The sequence below is a fragment of the Paralichthys olivaceus genome, chromosome 10 (assembly GCF_024713975.1).
Source record: "Paralichthys olivaceus isolate ysfri-2021 chromosome 10, ASM2471397v2, whole genome shotgun sequence".
Lineage (NCBI taxonomy): Eukaryota > Metazoa > Chordata > Actinopteri > Pleuronectiformes > Paralichthyidae > Paralichthys > Paralichthys olivaceus.
This window is the reverse complement of record NC_091102.1, coordinates 20655320-20676848: the sequence shown is the minus strand read 5'-3', so window position 1 is coordinate 20676848 and position 21529 is coordinate 20655320. Positions and strand designations below refer to the sequence as shown.

The following is a 21529-nucleotide window of genomic DNA, read 5'->3' as shown; positions in this document are numbered from 1 at the left end:
TGCAAACCGAGAGTACGTCGCGCCCAACTCTCGCGACACCTTCGAACGTTTGTATTAAGGCTGCCACCATTGCCGAACAAAAAGTCGTTAGCGCGTTTAGCTCTTCACTCAATATCTCTGAATTGGAGCTCGAGGGGGTCACGCGACACACATGAACGAGGATGTTAACCTTTTATTCTCGGAGCTAAACGAAGATATGTTGCTTGGAGTTTCGACGCACGCTCCTAGCTCATTTGTCAAGACGTTTAGCAGCTAGCTCGTGTTAGCTTAGGTTAGCTGCCGTGCTGTGTTAGTCACGCCAACTTTGTTTAATTAATTGTATCTGGATTTGATTTTGCCGCTACGCTGCAGGTGATATATTAGTTTTTCCCGCACACATCGGAGACCTAAGAGCTTCAGACGATGCTGGCGACTGGAGCAGTGAGTATCTTAAATCAGCCTAACGCACTGTAGCGGGAGCAACATCAAAACATGCACGTCCCCCTTTTATTTCTCTTTAAGTTGGTTTCAAGTTGTTAAAACCATCGTACTCATCTGCACCTGAGTGTAAAACGTGTCCTTGTTTTATTCCGCCTCGTGTTTCCACTCTGTAATAAGGTCTCTCATTATGATTAAGATTTAATTGGCTGGTAACGATGAATGCGTTGACCCTTTGTTTTACAGGCTGTGACTAATGTGACAGCTCTTGCCCAGGTGGACCGGGAGAAGATCTACCAGTGGATCAATGAGCTCTCCAGTCCAGAGACCAGAGAGAACGCTTTGCTGGAGCTGAGCAAGAAACGTGAATCGGTGCCAGACCTGGCTCCGATGCTCTGGCACTCCTGTGGCACCATTGCTGCTCTGTTGCAGGTATGAACCACGTCCCATTGACTAGTTTGTAATATCGTTGTGGCCTCAATTATAGGTTGAACTGATATTTTTTTCCCTCATCTGATTTTGTTTTTATCAGGAGATTGTGAACATCTATCCATCTATAAATCCACCCACGCTGACGGCTCACCAGTCTAACCGAGTGTGCAATGCCCTGGCACTTCTGCAGTGTGTCGCCTCGCACCCTGAAACACGGTAATGACACAAGGGAAAATTGCAAATGATTTCTATACAAAAAGATTTAACTTCGATCACGTCATGTACAGAACAGAAGGATTTTCTTCCTCTACATCAACAGAATGATTTCTGAACTTGCTGAAATGTCTGAAAGTGGAAACATCTGTAAATATTTCGTTTTTGGAGCAGATCTTGATAATCATTTTGAAATGTGTTTGTTTTTTTTGTCATGAAACTTCATATGTTGATCTGTAAGTGAAGTGATGCTTTATGATATATTAGTTTCATTAATTATAATTTTTTCTTAATGTAAATGAATAAATAGATAAAGTTAAATGAAACTGTTAAGTGAGTTAAACTTTTGCCTGGAAAATTCTTTTCTTTTGTTTTTACCTTCCTCCAAATTCTCAACCACATTTCCCCCTAAAATTATCCTGATGGAGGGGGTGGGTGAACTGTTTAAGTCCACAAAACACAAGCTCGGGCTTTAATCCTGGTTTCTCATGAAATGATTTGGTTTTTAATATTAAGAGACTTGATACAGTCCTTATTGCTCTGGGTGTCAGCAAAGTCACAAGTAAAAAGCCAATGTCATATTGCAGTTTACATATTTTCTGTGTCCTCTGAGTTAAGATTAATTAAAGTTCTTTTGATTCTTTGTTCCTCACCAGGTCGGCTTTTCTCGCTGCTCACATTCCTCTTTTCCTTTACCCCTTCCTGCACACTGTGAGCAAAACACGGCCATTTGAGTACCTGCGACTCACCAGCCTTGGAGTCATCGGTAACTCTGCTGTTGCTTTATGAATTTGCATCATTTACACCAGTGTCTCCATGATTCTCAACAAGATGTCTCTGTATATATTGCAGGTGCTTTGGTGAAAACAGATGAACAAGAAGTGATTAACTTCCTCCTCACCACTGAAATCATCCCGCTGTGTCTCCGTATTATGGAATCAGGCAGTGAACTATCCAAGACGGTATTTTAAGCATTACAGCTGCTTTACAGACACTTATCTATAAGGCAAACCATATTCAACTCTGTTGCTTTTTATTGAACTGTGTACACTTATATAGTTCCAATTTAACAAATGTTTAAATCTTAAATTAAGTTAGAAAAGTTAGAAAATGGAATACTGTGTTTGTATCAGTGCCTGGCAGGGTTGTACAGCTCACCATCCTTCACTTTTTGTTTTGCAGGTTGCAACTTTCATACTTCAGAAGATTCTCTTGGATGACACAGGGCTGGCATACATATGTCAGACTTACGAACGTTTTTCCCATGTGGCTATGATCCTTGTAAGTGCCCCTTTAGAAACATCAGAATTAAATTAGATTTCCCTTTTGTAGTCACTCTGCATAGGGGAACACTTTGCATCGATAACAAAAGACATTGTGTCATCTCCATCTTTGTCTTCACAGGGCAAAATGGTGTTGCAGCTCTCAAAAGAACCATCAGCACGTCTGCTGAAGCATGTTGTTCGCTGCTACCTTCGCCTCTCAGATAATCTCAGGTAGAGCAGTGTTCAACAGATACAGTTAACTTTATGTGGTTTCCTTTAACTTTGGTTTTCGACAGAAAGGTAATATGTGCAATATTTTGGCGTTTAGTCCCTCACAACCCTGGAAACTTTGAACTAGAGAGAGAATGGAACTTTAAGAACATTAGCAGTTGCCACTAGGAGGAGCTATGGGTCATGCCTCATATTCAGTGGTGACTGTTAGTTAAATGTTGAATATATATATACACATACACACACTTTTAACATTAATATAACTGGCAACAGCTATTTTCTTTAATGGTGTCCTGAAGGGAAAAAAACACACACCTGCCCACTTGCCAACCTCAGTGCTGTTAAACCAGAGACATCACAATTACTCACAGTTTTTATATAGTCTACAGACTAAACAGCACGTCACTACTATGCTAATAATGCTAGCCATACTAACTAACTAACTGCTAGCTACCATGCAAATGCTGAAATTTTGCTGCACCATCAAAAATGTACATTTACCAGGTCTTGGACACAGGAGCACCAAAGTGTGGATAAGACACGACAGTTCTATTATACCAGTCTGCACAACAGCTAGCTTTTTTTGATTTCCTCTACACAGGGCAATTTAAATCACTAGTGGTTTTGTGATTAGAGGCCAGTTTTACCGGGCTTTGCAACCTCCATAAAAGGTATGGACAACACTGCTGAAAACTGGTTTAAACTCACCAGGCCACTTAATTGTTGTCAAAATGAGAGTTGATCTCAATGATGCAGCTCTGCAGGTGATCACCCAAACATCATCTAAAGACCTTTAAAAGTCTTAAATATATTCAAATATTATGACCTCTGGTCTAAAATATGCTTGGTATAGATGTATCAAATTAGGTTTTTTCTTTTTTGTGTGTTCTTTAGAGAGAAATGTTTTTCTGGTATGCATAGTTTGTCTTAATTTTCATTTATTATGGTCTTAAAAAGTCTTAAATCTAACTAGATTGCAGAAACCCGCAGAAACCCTGTAATGGATGGTCATAGGAGCACTTTGTGAGGTCAGAAACAAAATAAAACATATGTTTCATAAGTTTATAAAATTGAGGTTAAGGGCTAAATCAATATTAATTATTCAGATGAGGAAGGAGAGAAAAACTGCCCACAATTACAGAGGAGTGTATCCAATCAAACATGACTGAATATAGTTAGAAACTCTGTAGTTGATTATGAGGGTCACAAAACAGAATCTGTCTATGTTTGAATTCTATTTACAGAAGAATATTTGTTGGATGACTGATCAGTCATTTTGAAGGTTCAGTTTGTCTGATTTACTGACATCTCGTGCCCTCCCCGTCCAAGTGTTTTGGGGGGACCTATGGTGACCTTCAGTCATCATAAACACTAAAAAGGTCTTTATAGCCAGTGTATGGTTTGTCCATTGTTGGCTGCTGTAGAAACATGATGGTGCAACATGGCAGACTCCATAGAATATAATGTAAATTTAGCTTAAATGGCTCATTATGGGTTAATGAAAACGAAACTCTTTATACATTCAGATCATTAAACACTGATGAAAACATCATTAAGATGTGATTATTTTATACTCTATTTTTGCTTATGGATCAAACCAGAATCTTACACACTGGACCTTTTATAGAGGAACATAGAGCCACAGCTCTGCCTCTCTAGACAGGCTTTGGATGCATTTACCTGCTTACCAATTTCCTGTTGCGTGTTACATTAAAAGTTTTCACTCCATATTTTATTAACCTAATAGTGATAGTTAATATATCCAAGATCCATTATAGCTACTATCCCTAAAAGTAATACATTATCAATAATGCATATAAGGAAAGCGAGTGTTTGTGCTTCAAATTATGAGTGTTCTGTTACCTACCAACACAATGAGCTGTCTGCGTCATAGTAAGAGGATGACAGAAGAGCACATTGGTTTTTGACATGTTGTGTTCCCCTTTCCAGAGCCAGAGAAGCCTTGCGTCAGTGTTTGCCCGACCAGCTGAAAGACAGCACCTTTGCTCAGGTGCTGAAGGACGACACCACCACCAAGCGCTGGCTAGCACAACTGGTCAAGAACCTGCAGGAAGGTCAAGTCACTGATGCCAGAGGCATCCCGCTGGCCCCACAGTGACATGGACAAAGTGCGTGCCGACAGTGGACACAGAAGGACTGTGCACAAAAGTTTCAAAGTCTAGATTTTGCGCTTGGCCAAATGTGGTGCGATAACACTGTCTGCAAACTAAAGGGACTTAATAAAAGAGGAAGATATTTTGCTTTTGGATGGATGGAAATCTTCAAATGTGTGTCATCACCTCCACTTGAGGCTGCTATCACACCTGAAAGGCTTCTTATTAAGACCCTGGCAGATATAGATCCATAAATAGATTTTCAAAGCTGATACTGACATTGGCTAGTATTTGTGTTTGACATAAATGTGACAAAAGTTTGGCAAGAGACCTCAGACATTGGTTGATTTGTATTAAGGTATAACTGTGTATGATATCTTGCAGCTTTACAAAACTATTACAAAAATTACAATTCTTGGAACAGTTATTTTCACTGAGAATTATAAATAATAAAATGTAGTAAAAATGCAGCCTATGAAACATGTTTTGCTGCAGTAGATTGGAATATCTGCATGTCTCTCAACATTCAGGTCTGTACTTATATGATTACGTTGGTGAGATGTTGGTGATATCAACCCTAAAATATCACTCTCAACTTTGAACTTTTCACTTCACTGTGACTAGCAAATACTTTTTAATCTATAAGACTTGCCTCTTTTTTTGCCACCAAAGCCTCTGGACTGATGTAATATCTAGCAGTTTACAAACAGTGAATGTGTTTCACTGTGCTTTGTTTTTACTGTTACTGTATTTGGTGGCACAGTAAGAAATCTCAGAAGCTGATCAAACATTTTCATAAATAAACAGTTTTTCACTCTAATAATACTAGTCACCTAATATTGACATGTGAAAAGAGGAAATACTCAAAGGCATAATGATGAATGATTTTGAAAAAAGTTTTTATCTTGTGGGACCAGTGACAGGAAATGTTATCCATTGTTGCTTTTTGCTGTGGGGAAGTGGGGTATGGCCTGATCCGGTCAACAGTCTGTTTCATGGCTGACACAAACACAGAGCAGTCACAGCTATGGGCAATTTAGACCTGACTTGATGTGATGTGGATTGTAAAACCCCACAAGTTCACGAGGAGAAGATTTTAACTCGCTGCAGAAACACCCCACCCAGCCTTGGTTTGAGTCCACTATAGGTTTGATTAGGATTTGCAACTACTTTTTATTTTTTCCTATTGGTTAAATTAGTGCAGAATGAATCCCATCATAATTTCTGTGAGAACTTGTTTTGTCTGACCAAAAGCCAAAGCTATCCACTTTAAAACAATTCAAGAGACAAAAGCACTGAATCCTATAATATTTGTCTTTTTCAGCTGATGAAATGTCTGAAATTATTCATCGTTGCTATTTCATTGTCAACACAACAGCTCTACAGTATATTTGTGACTTGGTACAATATGGAACGTCCGACAAACATTTTGATCAGTGATGCTTTTTAATCAAAGGAAGAGAAAAACATCTTGTTACGGAAAGGATTTTTTTGAAAGTGGGGGATGATTCACTGAAAGTTCAGAAGCCATATTTAAGTTGGCTTCACTCAGATAGCAGAGATACTCACCTGTGCTCTCTGAGTGCTCCGTCTAACAGCCTCACAGAATTCACTCATGAGATCTCGTTTCCTTTTAGCAGTACATTAACAGATTGTTGCCCCCATCGGTTCCATTATCCTTACAATGACTGAGACAGGCATCACGGAAACACCTTCACTCAAGCCTTCCATTTGAGAGCAAATCTGATGCCCCTGGGACATTGTTCCTAAGAACATATCGTGATTTTTTTTGTCTGTTTATGAGGCAAGAGCTGCAGTCATAATGGGTCTGGTTCAGAGAGCCTTGCAAATGGAGGAGTACATTAGTTTGACAGGATTCACAATGTGGAAAGTCCATATTGTCGGATCTATTTGCAGGTTAGATTCAAACCAAACAATAATCGTTGCATTCTCACATCCAGCTGAGAAATATTTATCTGAAACAATATATAAACTGCTGTGTGACTCAGAGCTCCTCTCCGCAGCATGTGGCGTCCTGCCAGCTCCTCCAGTATCTATCAGTTTCTTGCTATCTTCCAATATTATCGGAGATTTGGCCTCAGTCAGGGAGGGAGTTTTTGTTCATGTGGTATGACATTTCTGTATGTTTTATAATTTGGCTTCACGTCTTCCCGGAATTGTGTTGCCTGTTATCAGTGTTGAAACAGAAACACGAGAGTGAGGTTCTGCACAGCACCCGCAACCACCCGGAGAATTTGAGAGGAGGACGCACAGATTGAGGAAAAGCTGAGGATGAGGGAAGCGACCTTCACTGGATGCAGTGAAGGGTCTGCAGATGGCGCGTGAGGGAGTGGCAGGAAAGGAAGGAAGGCTGGTGGGGAGGGGGGAGGAGGTGGAGGAGTGGTGGGAGTGGAGCTTACCAGTGTGTGGCAGCAGTGACTAGGGAATCAGGTTTCTCTGACCCAGCAGTAAGACTGAGGATAGAGGGGAGGAGAGAGGCTGAGCCAGATTCCCCCTCTGGACGCTCCCGGTCTTCTTATGCCCTGAGCTCAGCTAACAGTCCCTGGACTCTCCTTCATCTGGACCTCAATATCCAAAGTGCTGTACATACCTCCCCGGATCTCACCCTTCACCGTATGAGGCCCTTTCTGGGAGAGTAGCTCTGAAGGGCTGACTAATAACATCCCCAGTGAAATCTCTACTTTTGGTGAGTATCATTTTTTTTCTTGCCAAAGACAGATCCTAATTGTTGTCATTCTGCCTTTCTTTAGCTGCAGTGGCATGCAGGCTTTGCTGTTGTGATGCTTTCATGTCTCATATTACTGTATCTGGTTCTAATTTAGTCTGCACAAGCCTCCCTCCCCTCTGGGATTTGGACTTATACATGGATTTTATTGGACGGACAGAGCCTTATCACATGTTTGTTGAATTCTTCACATAACTGTGTGCAGGGGGAAGGTGATGGGTAAATCACAGGATACAAATCCCACCAAACCATAAAGGGCATATTCTTATATGGGATAACAGTGATTTAAATCTAAAGTAAATACTACATGCACATAACATACAGTCCATAAGTTGTTAGTCTTCATCACTGACTTGTTTACTCCCAGTTTCCTTCCTGACACATATCCTCATGAGTCATGTCTTTGTGTGTCTGTGCGTGGTCAGTGAACTCCCTTAAAAAAGTTGCCCAGTGTGACTCACTTGTGATGAGAGTCAGTCCAAAACTCTTACCCATGGCCCCAAAAATAAAACACCATGTGACCTGACTGGAGCTTAAATGTCTGGACCTGAATTCTGAAGGAGGTTGTGTTGAACTGCCAGCAGAAAAAACTGAAAGTCTGGGATGGAAAGTAAATCTGGTCTTTGACGTGGCTGTGCAGAGAAAACTCTACACATAAAAAGCAGACTTTAATTTATGGAGCAACTAGCTGTGGAAAATAAGCCTCACTTTCACAGTTAGTCGGTTTCCTCAGTGCAGAGTGTGATTTTACATTGTGAGGCAACTGTGAATACATTCCTTGCACCACCTCAGTCATGCTGTGGTGAGAACTATGGTGTGTGTGTGTGTGTGTGTGTGTGTGTGTGTGTGTGTGTGGGGGGGGGGGGGGGGGGCTGGCACAGGGGGCTGTGAAACATGGAGACCTTCAGATTAGATCTTGTTGTTTCAGGAGACAGTGGAAGGAAAGGATAGCTGTCGGACAGGAACACACATAAACAGACTTCAGAAAACCATCCCATTTCCAGATGAGTCTGATCCAGGTTTATCGGCCAACAACAGAGATAACAGAAGTTTATCAGCCTCTACTGATAAGCTGTCTTATTGTGTATCAGTTCTGCTTCTAATGAGACACTTGAATGAACGTGTTAAGATAGAATGTGTGGTTTTAGGCAACATTAATAAAGCTGGCCAGCCAGTCATGCCAGCAGCTCTGTGAGGAGGTATTTTGGATTAAATGCCAACATACTGGCAATGCCAGTGCTAACATGGTGATGTGTGGCAGATTTTTTGATACCATAGTTTGTGTGTATTTGTATTTAACCGAAATCTTAATCAGAGGATGGATAAGTAAAGACAACCAATGTGGACACAAGTGTTTCTGCTAACTTGGACGTCTGAGCTATGCCACAGTTTTTTTCCCTTGCTGCAATAGTGCTGCATACTCTTACTGCAAAAAAACTCTCCAGCAATGTTGTCTACCTTCTTGCATGCACCAAATGTGGCGTCCATGTAGGAAAACCAGGAAAGCAACTTTGATTTAAGATCAATGAACATAAAACTGCCATCCTCCAGGCTGATCCTAAATCAGCAGTTCACACAGTCATTCTATATCAGATTTGTTATTCGGTGGTATTGACATGTCAGCCAACCACTGCAGGGGTAAATATATTCTGCACCAATGTGGCCACCGCACCAGAGAAGAAGACAAACAAAAGACAGTTTTCCAAGGCACAGCTCAACCCATGTGTGTGTGTAACAATGTTAAGAGTATAGTAAACTGGATAACAGCTCCATGTTTTGGGGTTTTCATTCTTAATAATAAAAAAAAATCTGGGATCTTAGAATGATTTCACTCCAATCAGATGTGGTTAAATAAAAACTTAAAATAATAATCTGTCTGCTCCTGGTTTCTGTTTAACCAGGCTGATGTAAGAAGCACAGACTGCTGAGTGTGTGTATTTTTTCTATGTCAGCACACAGACCAAGGACAGGCCTTTCAGTGGGCTTTCTGCTAATGAATGAGTGAAAACTGATGGCGAGACAGGATCCAGATTTAAATGCTGACTCTTAAACCTTAAAGTGACGTCGGGATAAGAGAACAACCACTGCTGATACTCCAGTCAACTAAATACTTAAAGATTGAGCTAGTGTCCCTCCCTTTTTCATCTTCCATGATGTTTTTTCTTTTTGCTCAGGTTCTGTATCACAGACGTCAGGGTCAGAAACTGCAGAGTAGCTGGTGTCTACTCAGTACTCTGCTCAGGCACACTTTAGCACTGCACTAACTCACAACACAAGGGTCCGTGTCCGGATCTTCGTAATTCTTCTCACTATCTGCCACCCGACAAAATGATTTTGTGAGAGTCAACAGGTTATTCTGATGGATGGAGGTTTCACTTCCCTGGATCGGCATGGAAATCCTCTCTGGACACAATGAAGCACTCGTGTCCTTCCTGAACAACTCCAATCAAGATTCCTTACAATGATATATTGAACGAGCCAAAAAGAGAGAATATGAAGTGTGTGTAACTAACAATATGATCCAGGCTGCTACTGTTGACAATTCTCAGCAAACCACAAATGAAGATTGATATTATACTGTGAGCAGCTGGATGAGCAAAGAAGTTTTCTGTAATGTTTATTTTTGTTCAGAAACGGACAAATATGTCATCTCACCAACATCTGTTTCTTTTTAGCAGCAAATTTCCTTTGGCATGATTCGATGTTAGCGATGGATCCTGAAGGCTCTGGTGAGTAAATATTATTCATTCTGACTGAAGCTGGACAATGAGATGATTTTACAATTTGTTTAAAGATTTTTGATGTCATAGCATTTCAATTAGTTTGTATCCTTATTAAATCAGAAGCATTACAATCATTCATGTGAAACAGGTGCCTACTATTCCTGTCTATGGCCACTTCTGATGGTGCAGAGTCCAAGGTATGACAGTTTTGACATGTGACTTGTAACATCACTGTGTGCAGGTATCCGAGATGACCCACATGTCAAGGTGATGATGGCGGGGTCGACTCTGAGGAAAGTAAAGTCCCGTTCATGGAAGAAGCCGCGGCATTTCCGCCTCCTGGAGGACGGCCTGACCATCTGGTACAAATCCAGATGGGCTGGGAAAGGTCACTCCACCTGTGAGTAGAGACGTGGGGACTTATGACAGCATGCATAATTGGTCTGATTTAGCTATTGTCTCATTCATTTGCCTTAGCCTGTAAATATACCACATTATATGAGTATAATAAGTTCAAGTTTCTTGAAATTGTGGAGTCAGTTTACATACTCAGGTTTCCCACAGCCTGCCTGTCTGCCCCTCCAATATTATTAACCTATTAAAGCTAGAAACAAAATTACCTTTAAAAAATTGGAATTAAAGGTTCATTGTGTAGAATTTTTCATGTTGCAGCCGAACAGCCCTTACCCCACCCTCCCCCAAACATGAAAGAGAACCTGTGGTAGCTTCAGTTGTCATAAAAACTCAAAAGGTGTTTAGTTTGTCCAGTTTGGACTAATGTAAAAAACATGGTGGCCTCCGTAGAGAGGACCCGCTCCCTGTGTAAATAAAAGTATTTAAATATAAGGGGTCTATTCTAGGGTAAAGAGCACAACAATTCTTAGAATTTAGATGAAACCCACTAGCGAAAACATCACTAGGATTAATTTATATTAAATTTTGGCAAATAGATCCCTGGACACACTGGACATTTGATTAGCTGCACAATGAACTCAAACTCTTTCCCCATGACTTTAACTAACATTGTGTAAAGCGTTACGTCATGGCCGGGAACTGTAGCCAGGCAACCGGCAGAGACTCCAGGAAGTTACCAGGCTGATCTTGTTACGTTTAGACGGAGCAAGGCAAGCTGCTTTCTTCTGTTTCCAGTCTTCATGCTATCCTAAGCTAAAGCTTAGCAGCATTTTCTGCACAGGTATGTGAGGGGTCAGTCTTCTCATTTAACTCTATAGATATAACAATCCCCCTAAAAACAATGTGCCAAACAACAGCAAGTTTTCATTAAGTTTATCATGTAGCCAAGGGTTGATACTTATTGCACCAAAGTATTATATTAAAATTATAAATATAACTGTACTTCAATAATTATTTACACATCTAGGTCAAGATATGTTTTGATTTTGTGTTTATTTGAGTCACTTTAAAGAGTTTAGATCATTTTGAGCATTCATATCAAACTGCACACACAGAAGCATATAACACACAACAAAGAATTCAAGCAGTGTAATCCTCCACTTAACAATTTTTTTGTCATGACCCTGTTTCAGTCTCAGTGACCGAGTTGGAGGCCGTGCGTGAGGGCCACCAGTCAGAAGTCCTGCTGAGCATCGCCGAGGAGTTCCCCGCTGACCTCTGCTTCACCTTGGTGTTTCATGGTCGCCAAGGCAACCTGGACCTTGTGGCTGAGTCCCCAGAGGAGGCGCGGGCCTGGATCCAGGGGGTGCGCAAGTTAATTCACAAGGCTCAGACGATGGACGAGAAGGAGAGGCTGGACCAGTATCCTTTTACCGCTTTAGATCACAGTGTTAGGTGTTAGTGAAAAACAGTTTCTGGGTTGTAGCTGAAGCGTGCATGTGTAAAATGTGAGCATCATCTAAAACAGAAAGGAAAGTTGCTTCAGGAGTTGATTTCCTCCTTGAGGTATAGATAAGTTTAGGAACTTAAGATTTAAAACTTATTTTCTCAATCCAGATCTAAGTCGAATTTAATTGCTGTTTCTCTCTAATACCTGGTGTAAACAAAGTAGACAAATCACATGCAACATATTAAGAATTCAAGTGACATTAGATAGGATGTGAGTAGTGCAAAACAAAAGAGTGCATAAGTTGATGGAGAAATGCAAAATACTTCATGAAAAGTAATGTTCATCCACAGAATGAGTAAAATAGCAGTACAAATTACAGCAGATGTAGAATAAACATCAGCTTAAAAAAAACAGCAGATGAATTGACAACAGTAAGTGACTGATGCATGTTCTCATTGAAAGGGAGTTAAGGTGAATTTTAAGCACAGTGCTTGTTGTTTGGAGGTAAGGGTGTGTGTTGGTAGGTGATGTAGGTGGTAGGGCATGATGCGGTGGTGGTGTCGGAATGGTAAAGTCCTTTGGGGGGGGTGGAGTTCTTGTTATCATGAGGTGGAGGTGTCAGAGATCAACTGATGGTGGTGGTGTGGAGTGGGGGAATGCTTCAGTCCTTGGGGGTGAGGGGAGAGAGTTTAGCATCCGGACAGCCTGGTGGATGAAGCTCTTTCGCAGTCTGCTCCACACGTCTGCGAAACTGTTGTGAGTCTCCAAGACACTTCTGCATTAAGAACTAGTTTATGATTACTGAGTGCAACTTGTAAACCTGAGACACAGTGTTGAAGAGATTTACCAGCAGAATGTGTTTATTCAACAACATTTCCAAGTTTCCCTCAGCATCCTCTGCAGATGGGTCTGGGACTGGTTTCAGAAAGCTGACAAGAACAAAGACGGTAAGATGAATTTCAAAGAGGTGCGGAAACTGCTGAAAATGATGAACGTGGACATGAATGAAGAACATGCTCTCCATCTCTTTACGGTAAGATGAACTGAGGGTTAAAATGTGAGGGTGAAGCAGAATGAATAAATGAATTAATTTCTTGTTCTTTTGCCACAAGAAAACTGTCATAGTTTGGTTGTTTAATTGTGTGTTAAATGCATGTATTTTCTAAAGTATTTACAAAAACATGAAAAAGACATTCTTTCAACTTCCTTTATTCCCACAGATGGCAGATAAGTCAGAGAGTGGCTCTTTGGAAATCGAGCAGTTTGTCCACTTCTACAAGATACTGACTCAGCGGGATGAAGTGTGGAAGGTGTTCCAGGACTACTCTGGAGACGGAGAGAAATTACTGTTAGATGAGCTGGAGAGCTTTCTGAGGATGGAGCAGCACGAGGGGGAGCAGAGTACCCAGCATGCACGGGAGCTGATCGATCGCTGCGAACCCTCTGAGACAGGTACAGGTGGTTGTGACTAAGTGCAGTGCATCTTTATCATGTTTTATTTAAAATACAGCCACACATTATTCCTGTCATAACAGAGCCATTAGATCAATATTAGATATTTATTATAAATTAATATTTAATATGCAAATATTTTCCAGATGGCAGTAGTTTTATTGCCTTTTATGATTTACAATTACCGCATACATGTGCAAGAATGTATGCAAAGATATCTACTGTAGATCAGAAGGTTTGTATTAACATTATACTTCATGTGTGGTGTTCTGGTTCAACATTCTGGTAATATTTAGTATTTTTAACAAACACTGAGAAGGTCACTGATGTCGAGAAGGGCCCAACTTTAATTTAATACATTTTTGTGTAAAAGTTTGCTTTTTATTTCAGTTTCAAAACAATGGATTATAGTTTAGATTGCAAATTTAAATTTCCCTCGGGACAGTCCAATGACATGCAGGTTTTGTGAGTTGATTGTTTGTATGACTATCAAAGTTATTCAGTCAAAAACATCTGGATTGTGATGTTGTTGTTTTTGTTGTATTTCTCTGTGCAGCCAAGAAGCAAGGTGCCATGTCTCTCGATGGCTTCCAGATGTACCTGTGCTCCCAGGAGGGCTCCATATTTAAACCTGAGCATCGTGTCCTTTACCAGGACATGAGCCAGCCACTCAGCCACTACTTCATCTCCTCCTCACACAACACATACCTCCTGGAGGACCAGCTCCGAGGACACAGCAGCCTCGAGGCCTACATCCAGTGAGGAGCACACACACACACCACACATGATTAGAGCTTAGACAATGCCATTAAAGATCGACACATCTTGATTTGTATACTTGAGAGAGAGAGATGAACACACATCACTGCAATGAACATTCACAAATTAATACATTAGTGAAACCAGATACCAGAAAAAATTTGAGGACATACTGTCAAACCACTCACACACTTTTTGCCCCGTTATAAAATGTACTTGCATCTATTTGTATTTTGAATATGATAAACCAATAAATCCTTTGAACATTTTTCTTGGATAACACCACCAGAGCTAAGCAAGCACATAATCAGTATCTGTATAGAATACTTGGAATCTCAGCCTTGAAGCAAATAACTGGTAAAACTGGTAAAAACCATAAAGTCTTTCAGTTCAGAAATGGAAAGTAGCAATACAGGAAACCTCAGAAATGGAAAGAGCAACCTACAGTTAGACATGAAAAGACTGAGAATAAAAGATGTTGGTTCAAGTGGAGGAGCGGCCATTAATAAACTGAGAAAATTAAATAAGTCAAAGCAACAGAAGATGAGATACATGCACAAATGTATGCCTGCTTATTAATATATACACTCTCACTAGAAATTAACTGAAAAAAAGTTTTACTGAAGGTAACCATGAGATAATAGAAGCCTATCCTAAAGTGTGTGTGTGTGTGTGTGTGTGTGTGTGTGTGTGTGTGTGTGTGTGCGCGCGCGCGCGTGTGTGTGCGCAGGGCCCTGAAAAGAGGCTGTCGCTGTGTAGAGGTGGACTCCTGGGACGGCAGTGATGGGGAGCCTGTTGTGTATCATGGTCACACTTTGACTTCGAAGATTCTTTTTAGAGACATCATTTCAACACTCAAAGAATACGCCTTCAAGGTGGGCAGCACACTCACTATTTGCTTATGAAGAGGTAGTTCACTCAGATCACACAGACAAACCTGCACTGGTTCCCAGCATGCAGCACAGTCTGGTTTAAAAAGTGTTAAAGCAACATATCTTTCCAGATGCATTCATTTAAAGAACTATCCAAAGTTGCTGCCTATGTTTTTCAGTGCTGTGAGTAGCGCTAAGGAAATTACAACCTCCACCATCTGCACTGTATTTGGGTGTTGGCAGAATTCACAGCTGAGCTAAATGATCGTTTGAGCTTACATGCACAACCCTGTGTGTGTGAATAGAAAAAGCTCAGATAGAACAGTTTGTAACCTTCCCTGCTGCTGAAATCACAGATTCCCTTCCCTAACTTGACCTGCATGGAAAACAACCAGGAACTTCTCATGTGTCTCCAACTTTCCGACCCAACTTTTTACACCATGTGTTGAGGAAAACAGTTTTGAAGTATTGCAGAAACGTATGTGATGTGTTGCGTCTTTGCTTGACAGGCATCAGACTTCCCAGTCATTCTGTCCCTAGAGAATCACTGTGGCGTCGAGCAGCAGGCGCTCATGGCTCAGCACCTCCGCCAAATCTTGGGTGACACATTACTGACCACCTTGCTGGACGGACAGACGCCTCAGCAGCTTCCTTCTCCACAGGTTAGAATGTGTTTGGGTTTTCAACGTGTCGTGAAGCTGTAGAAATACACATGCTAATGACTCTGAGAGGCTGTAATGGTCAGACTTAATAAAGACAAAGGGAGAAATCAATCAAAGTATTGGACATGTTGCAGTTTTGATGATGGAAGAAATGTCAGACCAGAATCAGGGGGAGTCTGATTTTGTTGCATTCAATACAATGATTACAGACACATTTCATCAAAAACCAAAAAGGGTCCAGCTTACGGTGGGTTGTCCGCTAACCATAATGTCAGCGGTTCAATCCCTGCTCCAGTCTGCAGTCCCTGAGCAAGAGGTTGAACTCCAAATTCCCCCTGATGGTTGTGCCGACAATGTATGACTGTTGTGTGATAGAAAGAGTGCAGCATAGAAGAGCTGCAGATGGCTATATGTGGTTTGTACTGTAAAATGCTTTGAGTGGTCGACAAGACTGGAAATGTAATGACTACAGAACACTTACCATTACAATGAGGGCCGTTAATTCATCCAGTAGTTATTGAGATATTTAGGTCTGAACTTCATCAACGTCAGTGTCAAAGCAACTTTGAACAACAACAACAATCTCTAGAACCACTATCATGGATGGCTGAAAAAAAAAACTAACATCTGAACTTTCCAGACACATACTTGTGTGTCATCACAACATCGTCCAATGTTTTTCCAACTCATCAATGGAGTCGCTGTGCTGGTGAATGCCTTCATATAATAATCAGGAGCCTTAACTGCTCTCAGCAGGCCAGTCAGCCCCACTTGCGACGCCATATTGGGCCCGTGTGAAATACAACTTGTAGCTGAGAGGAAAGCATCTTGTTGAATGTTTCATTTCTCACAGTTGCCTGTCAGTGCAGTTTTGCTGCAAGTTGACAGCAAAGGCGTGGTCACTGTTCTGATTGTGCACAGCGAGAGTTCTAATGTTTGTGACTGGTAAATCATTCTTCTTCCCCGATCTCTAGCATTTTTTTCCCCTCCTTCTAGTGTTGCACCATTCAGGCCTGATCACTTCACATTTTCGTTTTTTCTTGGCCTGAGCCATCACATTAGCAGTCTCCGTGATTTTACACTGTGGGCTTTTGGCTCATGCTCATCGTCACTGACGTTAGATCTGGTTGGTTTTGTCAGTTAGGTCATGTCTAATTTCTGTTGTTTGTCGATTATTTTGCTGAAAATAGGCATATAGCTTTGAATCCGAGGATGTGTTTTATTAGAGAGATGAAATGAATATGGTTATTTTATAAAGGCTACGCATATACAAAAATATTCACACCCAAATAGAAAGATATATTTTTTAGCACAATTCAAATTATGTATGTATTACGTATATATTAAAATATCGGGCTGCAGATTTTCCATGTAAAGGACTGGTAAGCAAAAGAAAACCTGACCTACTCTGAGTAACAACAATTTTTTTAAAGCCTAATGTGAGGTTCCAGTAAAAAGTCCACTTCAGTCAGTAAAATATATTTTGGGAATCAAACATCTACAGAGGACAGCCTGCCTGATCAGAGGGAAGCCTATTTCATGACCACTTCAGAGACATTTTAAAGATTCATGGTCGATCTGTACCTTGTTATCCATTTCACGCTGATCATAAAAGCAATGGTCTACCTTCCAAACTCTCGTCCATTAGAGCACTTAGGACAATCAATGCTAACTTCAAGTAATGGTAGATAATTGCTTTGCAGAAGTCCATAGAGGATTTTGCCAATTAAATAGCACAACAGTGCTGCATTTAGTTAGGAGAAAGCAAAATTCCAGAAGATGGAGCACCTTTATGAGCAGTCTGGGTGCTGAAGACAAGTGATGATGATGGTGGTGAACTCTGAGTCAGTTTGTTCTGCTCCGTCTCACATCACAACACCTGTTCAGCAGCAAAGGAAATAAACAGAACAATAAAAGAAAGGTGGATACAAGTAGACGTTTTCTGTTGTGCTCATTATTATAGTTCTATATATTTCTATATATTATTATATTATCGGTGTTCATTGCAGGAACTGAAGGGGAAAATCTTGCTGAAAGCCAAGAAGATTGGTGGTCTAGAAAACTGTCTGGATGAAACCCTGACAGATGAAGTCAGCGACGAAGAAGAGATGGCAAACGATGATGCTGAGAGCCTGGCTGCTGGAGACCCCCCTGCTGAGTGTTTGAATGAAAATAAAAAGGTGCATGTGCCTGTGTTGCTAAAGAGAGTTTATTTCTTGCAGCATCTGTGAAATGCTTCTTCAGTCCTCCTCTGCAGAGAAAGAGAATGATATCAGAGGCCAGGGCAGGAGTGAATGCTGCTTGATAGGCAGGAAACTTGGTTTAAATGTATAGACAGGGAGGCAGGGCTGGAGTACAAGGAGGGAGATAGTGAGAAGAAACAGGAAACAGGAATTGTTAAAAGTCAGATATGGAACAAAGAAGAAAGATAGTGGGTGGGAAAATAACAACGAGAGTCCAATGTGCTGCTTATTATCTTTTGGAAAAACATCTCTCATGTGAAACTTTCTAAATCTGCATTTAACCAAGGACATTTTTTTTAAAGGCAGAGCTTAATGGGAACTGCAGCTTAATCATTACATGCTGCATTGAGGGACTGACTGAATCATCTGTGGCTTTCATCATTTAATTTGAGCGGATGAGGCAGAGAGAGGCAGCCTCAAGTATTTTAATCAGATTTATCAACTGCTTTAAAACTTTCATTGAGAAATATTTTTGATAATTTATGTACCAATTTTAAGCCTAATTTATGTTCATTAGCATGAAGGCTAGATGAGGATGAAAATGTCCAGCCTCTTATAGTGATTCACTGATTACTGACTATCATTCTTTCAAGACGTTTTCCGCCTTAATTTTGTTAAATGTGTAATGTGCAGAGACGAGCATTTTTATTAGTTAACAAATTACAGAATAATAATTATTGGCCTCTTGTTTACAGGATTCATGTTTAAAGTGGTGACAATAGTATTTATTTGTCAACCAATTTTACATTTTATTTATCCTTTTTTGCAGAAATCAAAGTCCAAACTGTCCAGGGAGCTGTCAGACTTGGTGGTTTATTGCAAGAGCGTGCACTTCCATGGCTTTGAGCATGCTCGCTCTCACAGCAAATGCTATGAAATGTCCTCACTCTCTGAATCCAAGGCCAAGAGGCTCGCTAAGGAAGCAGGTACCATTAGCATGAGGGGGGAGAGCTATGAAATCTTAAGTGGATGCTGTGTTCCCCAGATAAATGAACCTCTATAAGTCTACAATAGGCTGTTTTACATGTGTACCATAGGGTTTCCTTTTACGTTGTAACAATTTACAACTGTATTTGAGTTTTTCTCTATGTTCACACATACATGAGCTTCATTATTTTTCGACTCTTCTCCTCAGGGACAGATTTTGTGCAGCACAACGCAAGGCAGCTGAGCAGAATTTACCCCAGCGGCCTCAGGACTGACTCTTCCAACTACAACCCACAGGACATGTGGAACGTGGGCTGTCAGATCGGTGAGGGGAAGATTGCCCTCTGCTGGTTTTACTTTGAATCCCTCATGTCTTCTGCTTCAGATGTTCATCCCAGAATGTTTCCATGATCACGAGCTCTGCAGTTTGTCTGTGTTTCTGGAGTGTAGTATTTCTGAAGTGAAGATGGATTGACCCTGTCTGTTTGGTCAATATATTTGCAGTTCTTACAACTGTACAACGTACAACTTTGCTGCATTTTGTTCAGTGCTGCCACCTTCTCCCATGGGGAGATTACAGGTCAAACACAGATCCCCACCCCCACATCTGGAGGAGTTTGACAGGACAGATGTTTCCTGTCACAAGGCCCCAAACAAATGCTGCATGCTCTAAAACACTTCTCTCATAACACTTGAATGGCTTTAGATAGACATCTCTGATTCTAGGAAATCATGTGCTAAAATCGAAAATTAAATCACGGTAAATTGCATTATTTCCTTTTTTCTGCAAAGTGGCTCTGAACTTTCAGACAGCGGGTCTGGAAATGGATCTGAACGACGGGCTGTTCAGGCAGAACAACCGCTGCGGCTACGTCCTCAAGCCTGACTTCATGAGAGACAGCGGAGCTCAGTTCAGTCCAGAGAAACCTGAAGAGCGGCAGGGCTACAGACCTCTCCGCTTATCCATACAGGTTTGTGGGTGCAGTGGGCGGCTGCTACTATCTGTGTGTGTGTGTAAATGTGAGTCATTGTGTAGCAGAAAACCAGAGAAACAGTGTAATACCATGCTCTGTGAAAGTACAACTTTCAGGTTTTATATCTACGAGTGTATATGGTTTTGTGTTTATCAGGTGATCAGTGGACAGCAGCTGCCAAAGGTGAATCAGAAGGAGGGCTCCATTGTCGACCCCCTGGTCAGAGTGGAGATCCATGGAGTGCCACAGGACCAGGCCAAGGAAGAGACCAGTCACATTAACAACAATGGTGAGGCAACTTTCAGTATAGTTTTTATATACGTTACTTCATTTACATAGAGGACTTTGATAAAATGAGGGCTGGGATGTAAAAGAAACGTTTGAAAACAGAAACTTGTTGGCCTCTAACCTGCAGGATTCAACCCATTATGGAATGAAACTCTAAATTTCATCATCCACACCCCTGAACTGGCCCTGGTTCGCTTCGTCGTGGAGGATTACGATAAGGCGTCCAGGAATGACTTCATTGGACAGTTCACTCTTCCATTCACATGCATCCAAGCAGGTGAGCAGAGTGCACAGAGAGCCAAGAGACAAAGCACGACACTGAAACCACCACGATATCCATTAAATATTTATATAAAGGCTGAGGTAGTGTCCAATTCCAGAGGCAGGAAAACCCCAGATTCCCTCAGTCTGTACCACTGTGTTTAAAAAAAACGTGTTGAGACATAAATCTTCTTCTACTTTCCAGGATTCCGTCACATACATCTGCTCTCTAAAGATGGAACAGCCATCCCTCCCTCCTCCCTCTTTGTCAACATCAGCATCTCAGAGCTCACATGAAGGAGTCACATGTGCAGATATGAAGTCGGAGCTGGTCACATGTCCAATTTCTACATAAATATTTGAAGTCAGTCTTTATCTGGTTTCGAGTATTTGCCAGGCTAAAGCCTAATGTGTCATACTGAAGATTTTCCACAGATTTGAAACAACAATCAGCAGGTAACATATCAGAAATCTGTCTTGGCTTTTTGATTTTACCGAAACAAAAAATTTGGATTTCTCTTGTTTTTATTTGGAATCATTAGTGATCATCGGTGACAGTTGGGTTGATGCATCTCCTTAAAGCTCAGTTCAACAAGAAATTAGACAACTAATACAAAACTGTCAAAGAAAACATCTTGTGTTGCTTCCAGTGAAACATTCCAAAAGGTTAAACGTTTGCATGCACCTATTTCTGTTCTTATGCCAAACATGCAAGTCTACACGTCAGGCTTTCAAGAAAATATTTCCCACAAGCTTTTAATCATCTAACGGTTTATGGAGATGGAGGGTTGCTGCATGTCTAGATGTACCCCTGTTTGCTTTTACATGTACTTAACATCCAGAAGAAAGAGTTTCTAAGAAACAACCGAAAGTCCAGCTTTAAAATGAAATCATAGAATGTAAAAAAAAACTGTTACATATCAGTATTAAATAATAATTATAATCAAGTGCTCAAGTGCTTCGCATCGTGTTGGTTAACTTACAATTCTATTTACTAATGTACAAATTCCAGAGTATGTTGTGTATAATGTAAATGTATGTGTATAGAGGTCTGTAAATACATTCTATACACTTTCTGAATGCTTCAACACAACAGAATAAAAAATATTTACAAACATTTTTGACTCATTTGTCCATTTATTCAAA

General features: G+C 40.8%; 2 protein-coding genes across 4 annotated transcripts; both read left to right on the top strand.

The window, feature by feature from the left end:
• The first annotated feature begins 32 nt into the window (after window positions 1-32).
• Window positions 33-5492, top strand: cnot9 (CCR4-NOT transcription complex subunit 9). 2 transcript variants are annotated; one of them, XM_020099662.2, is made up of 8 exons: window positions 33-420; window positions 664-849; window positions 950-1065; window positions 1719-1828; window positions 1915-2024; window positions 2245-2343; window positions 2467-2558; window positions 4509-5492. In XM_020099662.2, the coding sequence occupies exons 1-8, from the start codon at window positions 403-405 to the stop codon at window positions 4675-4677; spliced, it is 900 nt and encodes a 299-aa protein (XP_019955221.1). In that variant the 5' UTR covers window positions 33-402; the 3' UTR covers window positions 4678-5492. The 2 variants fall into 2 exon arrangements, with proteins under 2 accessions (XP_019955221.1, XP_019955222.1); XM_020099663.2 differs by having other exon boundaries at window positions 35-420; window positions 694-849.
• A 1631-nt stretch (window positions 5493-7123) lies between these two features.
• plcd4b (phospholipase C, delta 4b) lies at window positions 7124-21500 on the top strand. Of its 2 annotated transcripts, none has more exons than XM_020099584.2 (16): window positions 7124-7379; window positions 10094-10147; window positions 10383-10541; window positions 11689-11917; window positions 12849-12978; window positions 13166-13397; window positions 13954-14155; window positions 14887-15031; window positions 15538-15690; window positions 17700-17870; window positions 18703-18859; window positions 19069-19185; window positions 19653-19831; window positions 19991-20123; window positions 20250-20399; window positions 20589-21500. In XM_020099584.2, exons 2-16 carry the CDS (start codon window positions 10120-10122, stop codon window positions 20678-20680), a joined length of 2277 nt encoding a protein of 758 aa, XP_019955143.1. In that variant the 5' UTR covers window positions 7124-7379; window positions 10094-10119; the 3' UTR covers window positions 20681-21500. The 2 variants fall into 2 exon arrangements, with proteins under 2 accessions (XP_019955143.1, XP_019955144.1); XM_020099585.2 differs by having other exon boundaries at window positions 7238-7379; window positions 10097-10147.
• The last annotated feature ends 29 nt before the right edge of the window (window positions 21501-21529 follow it).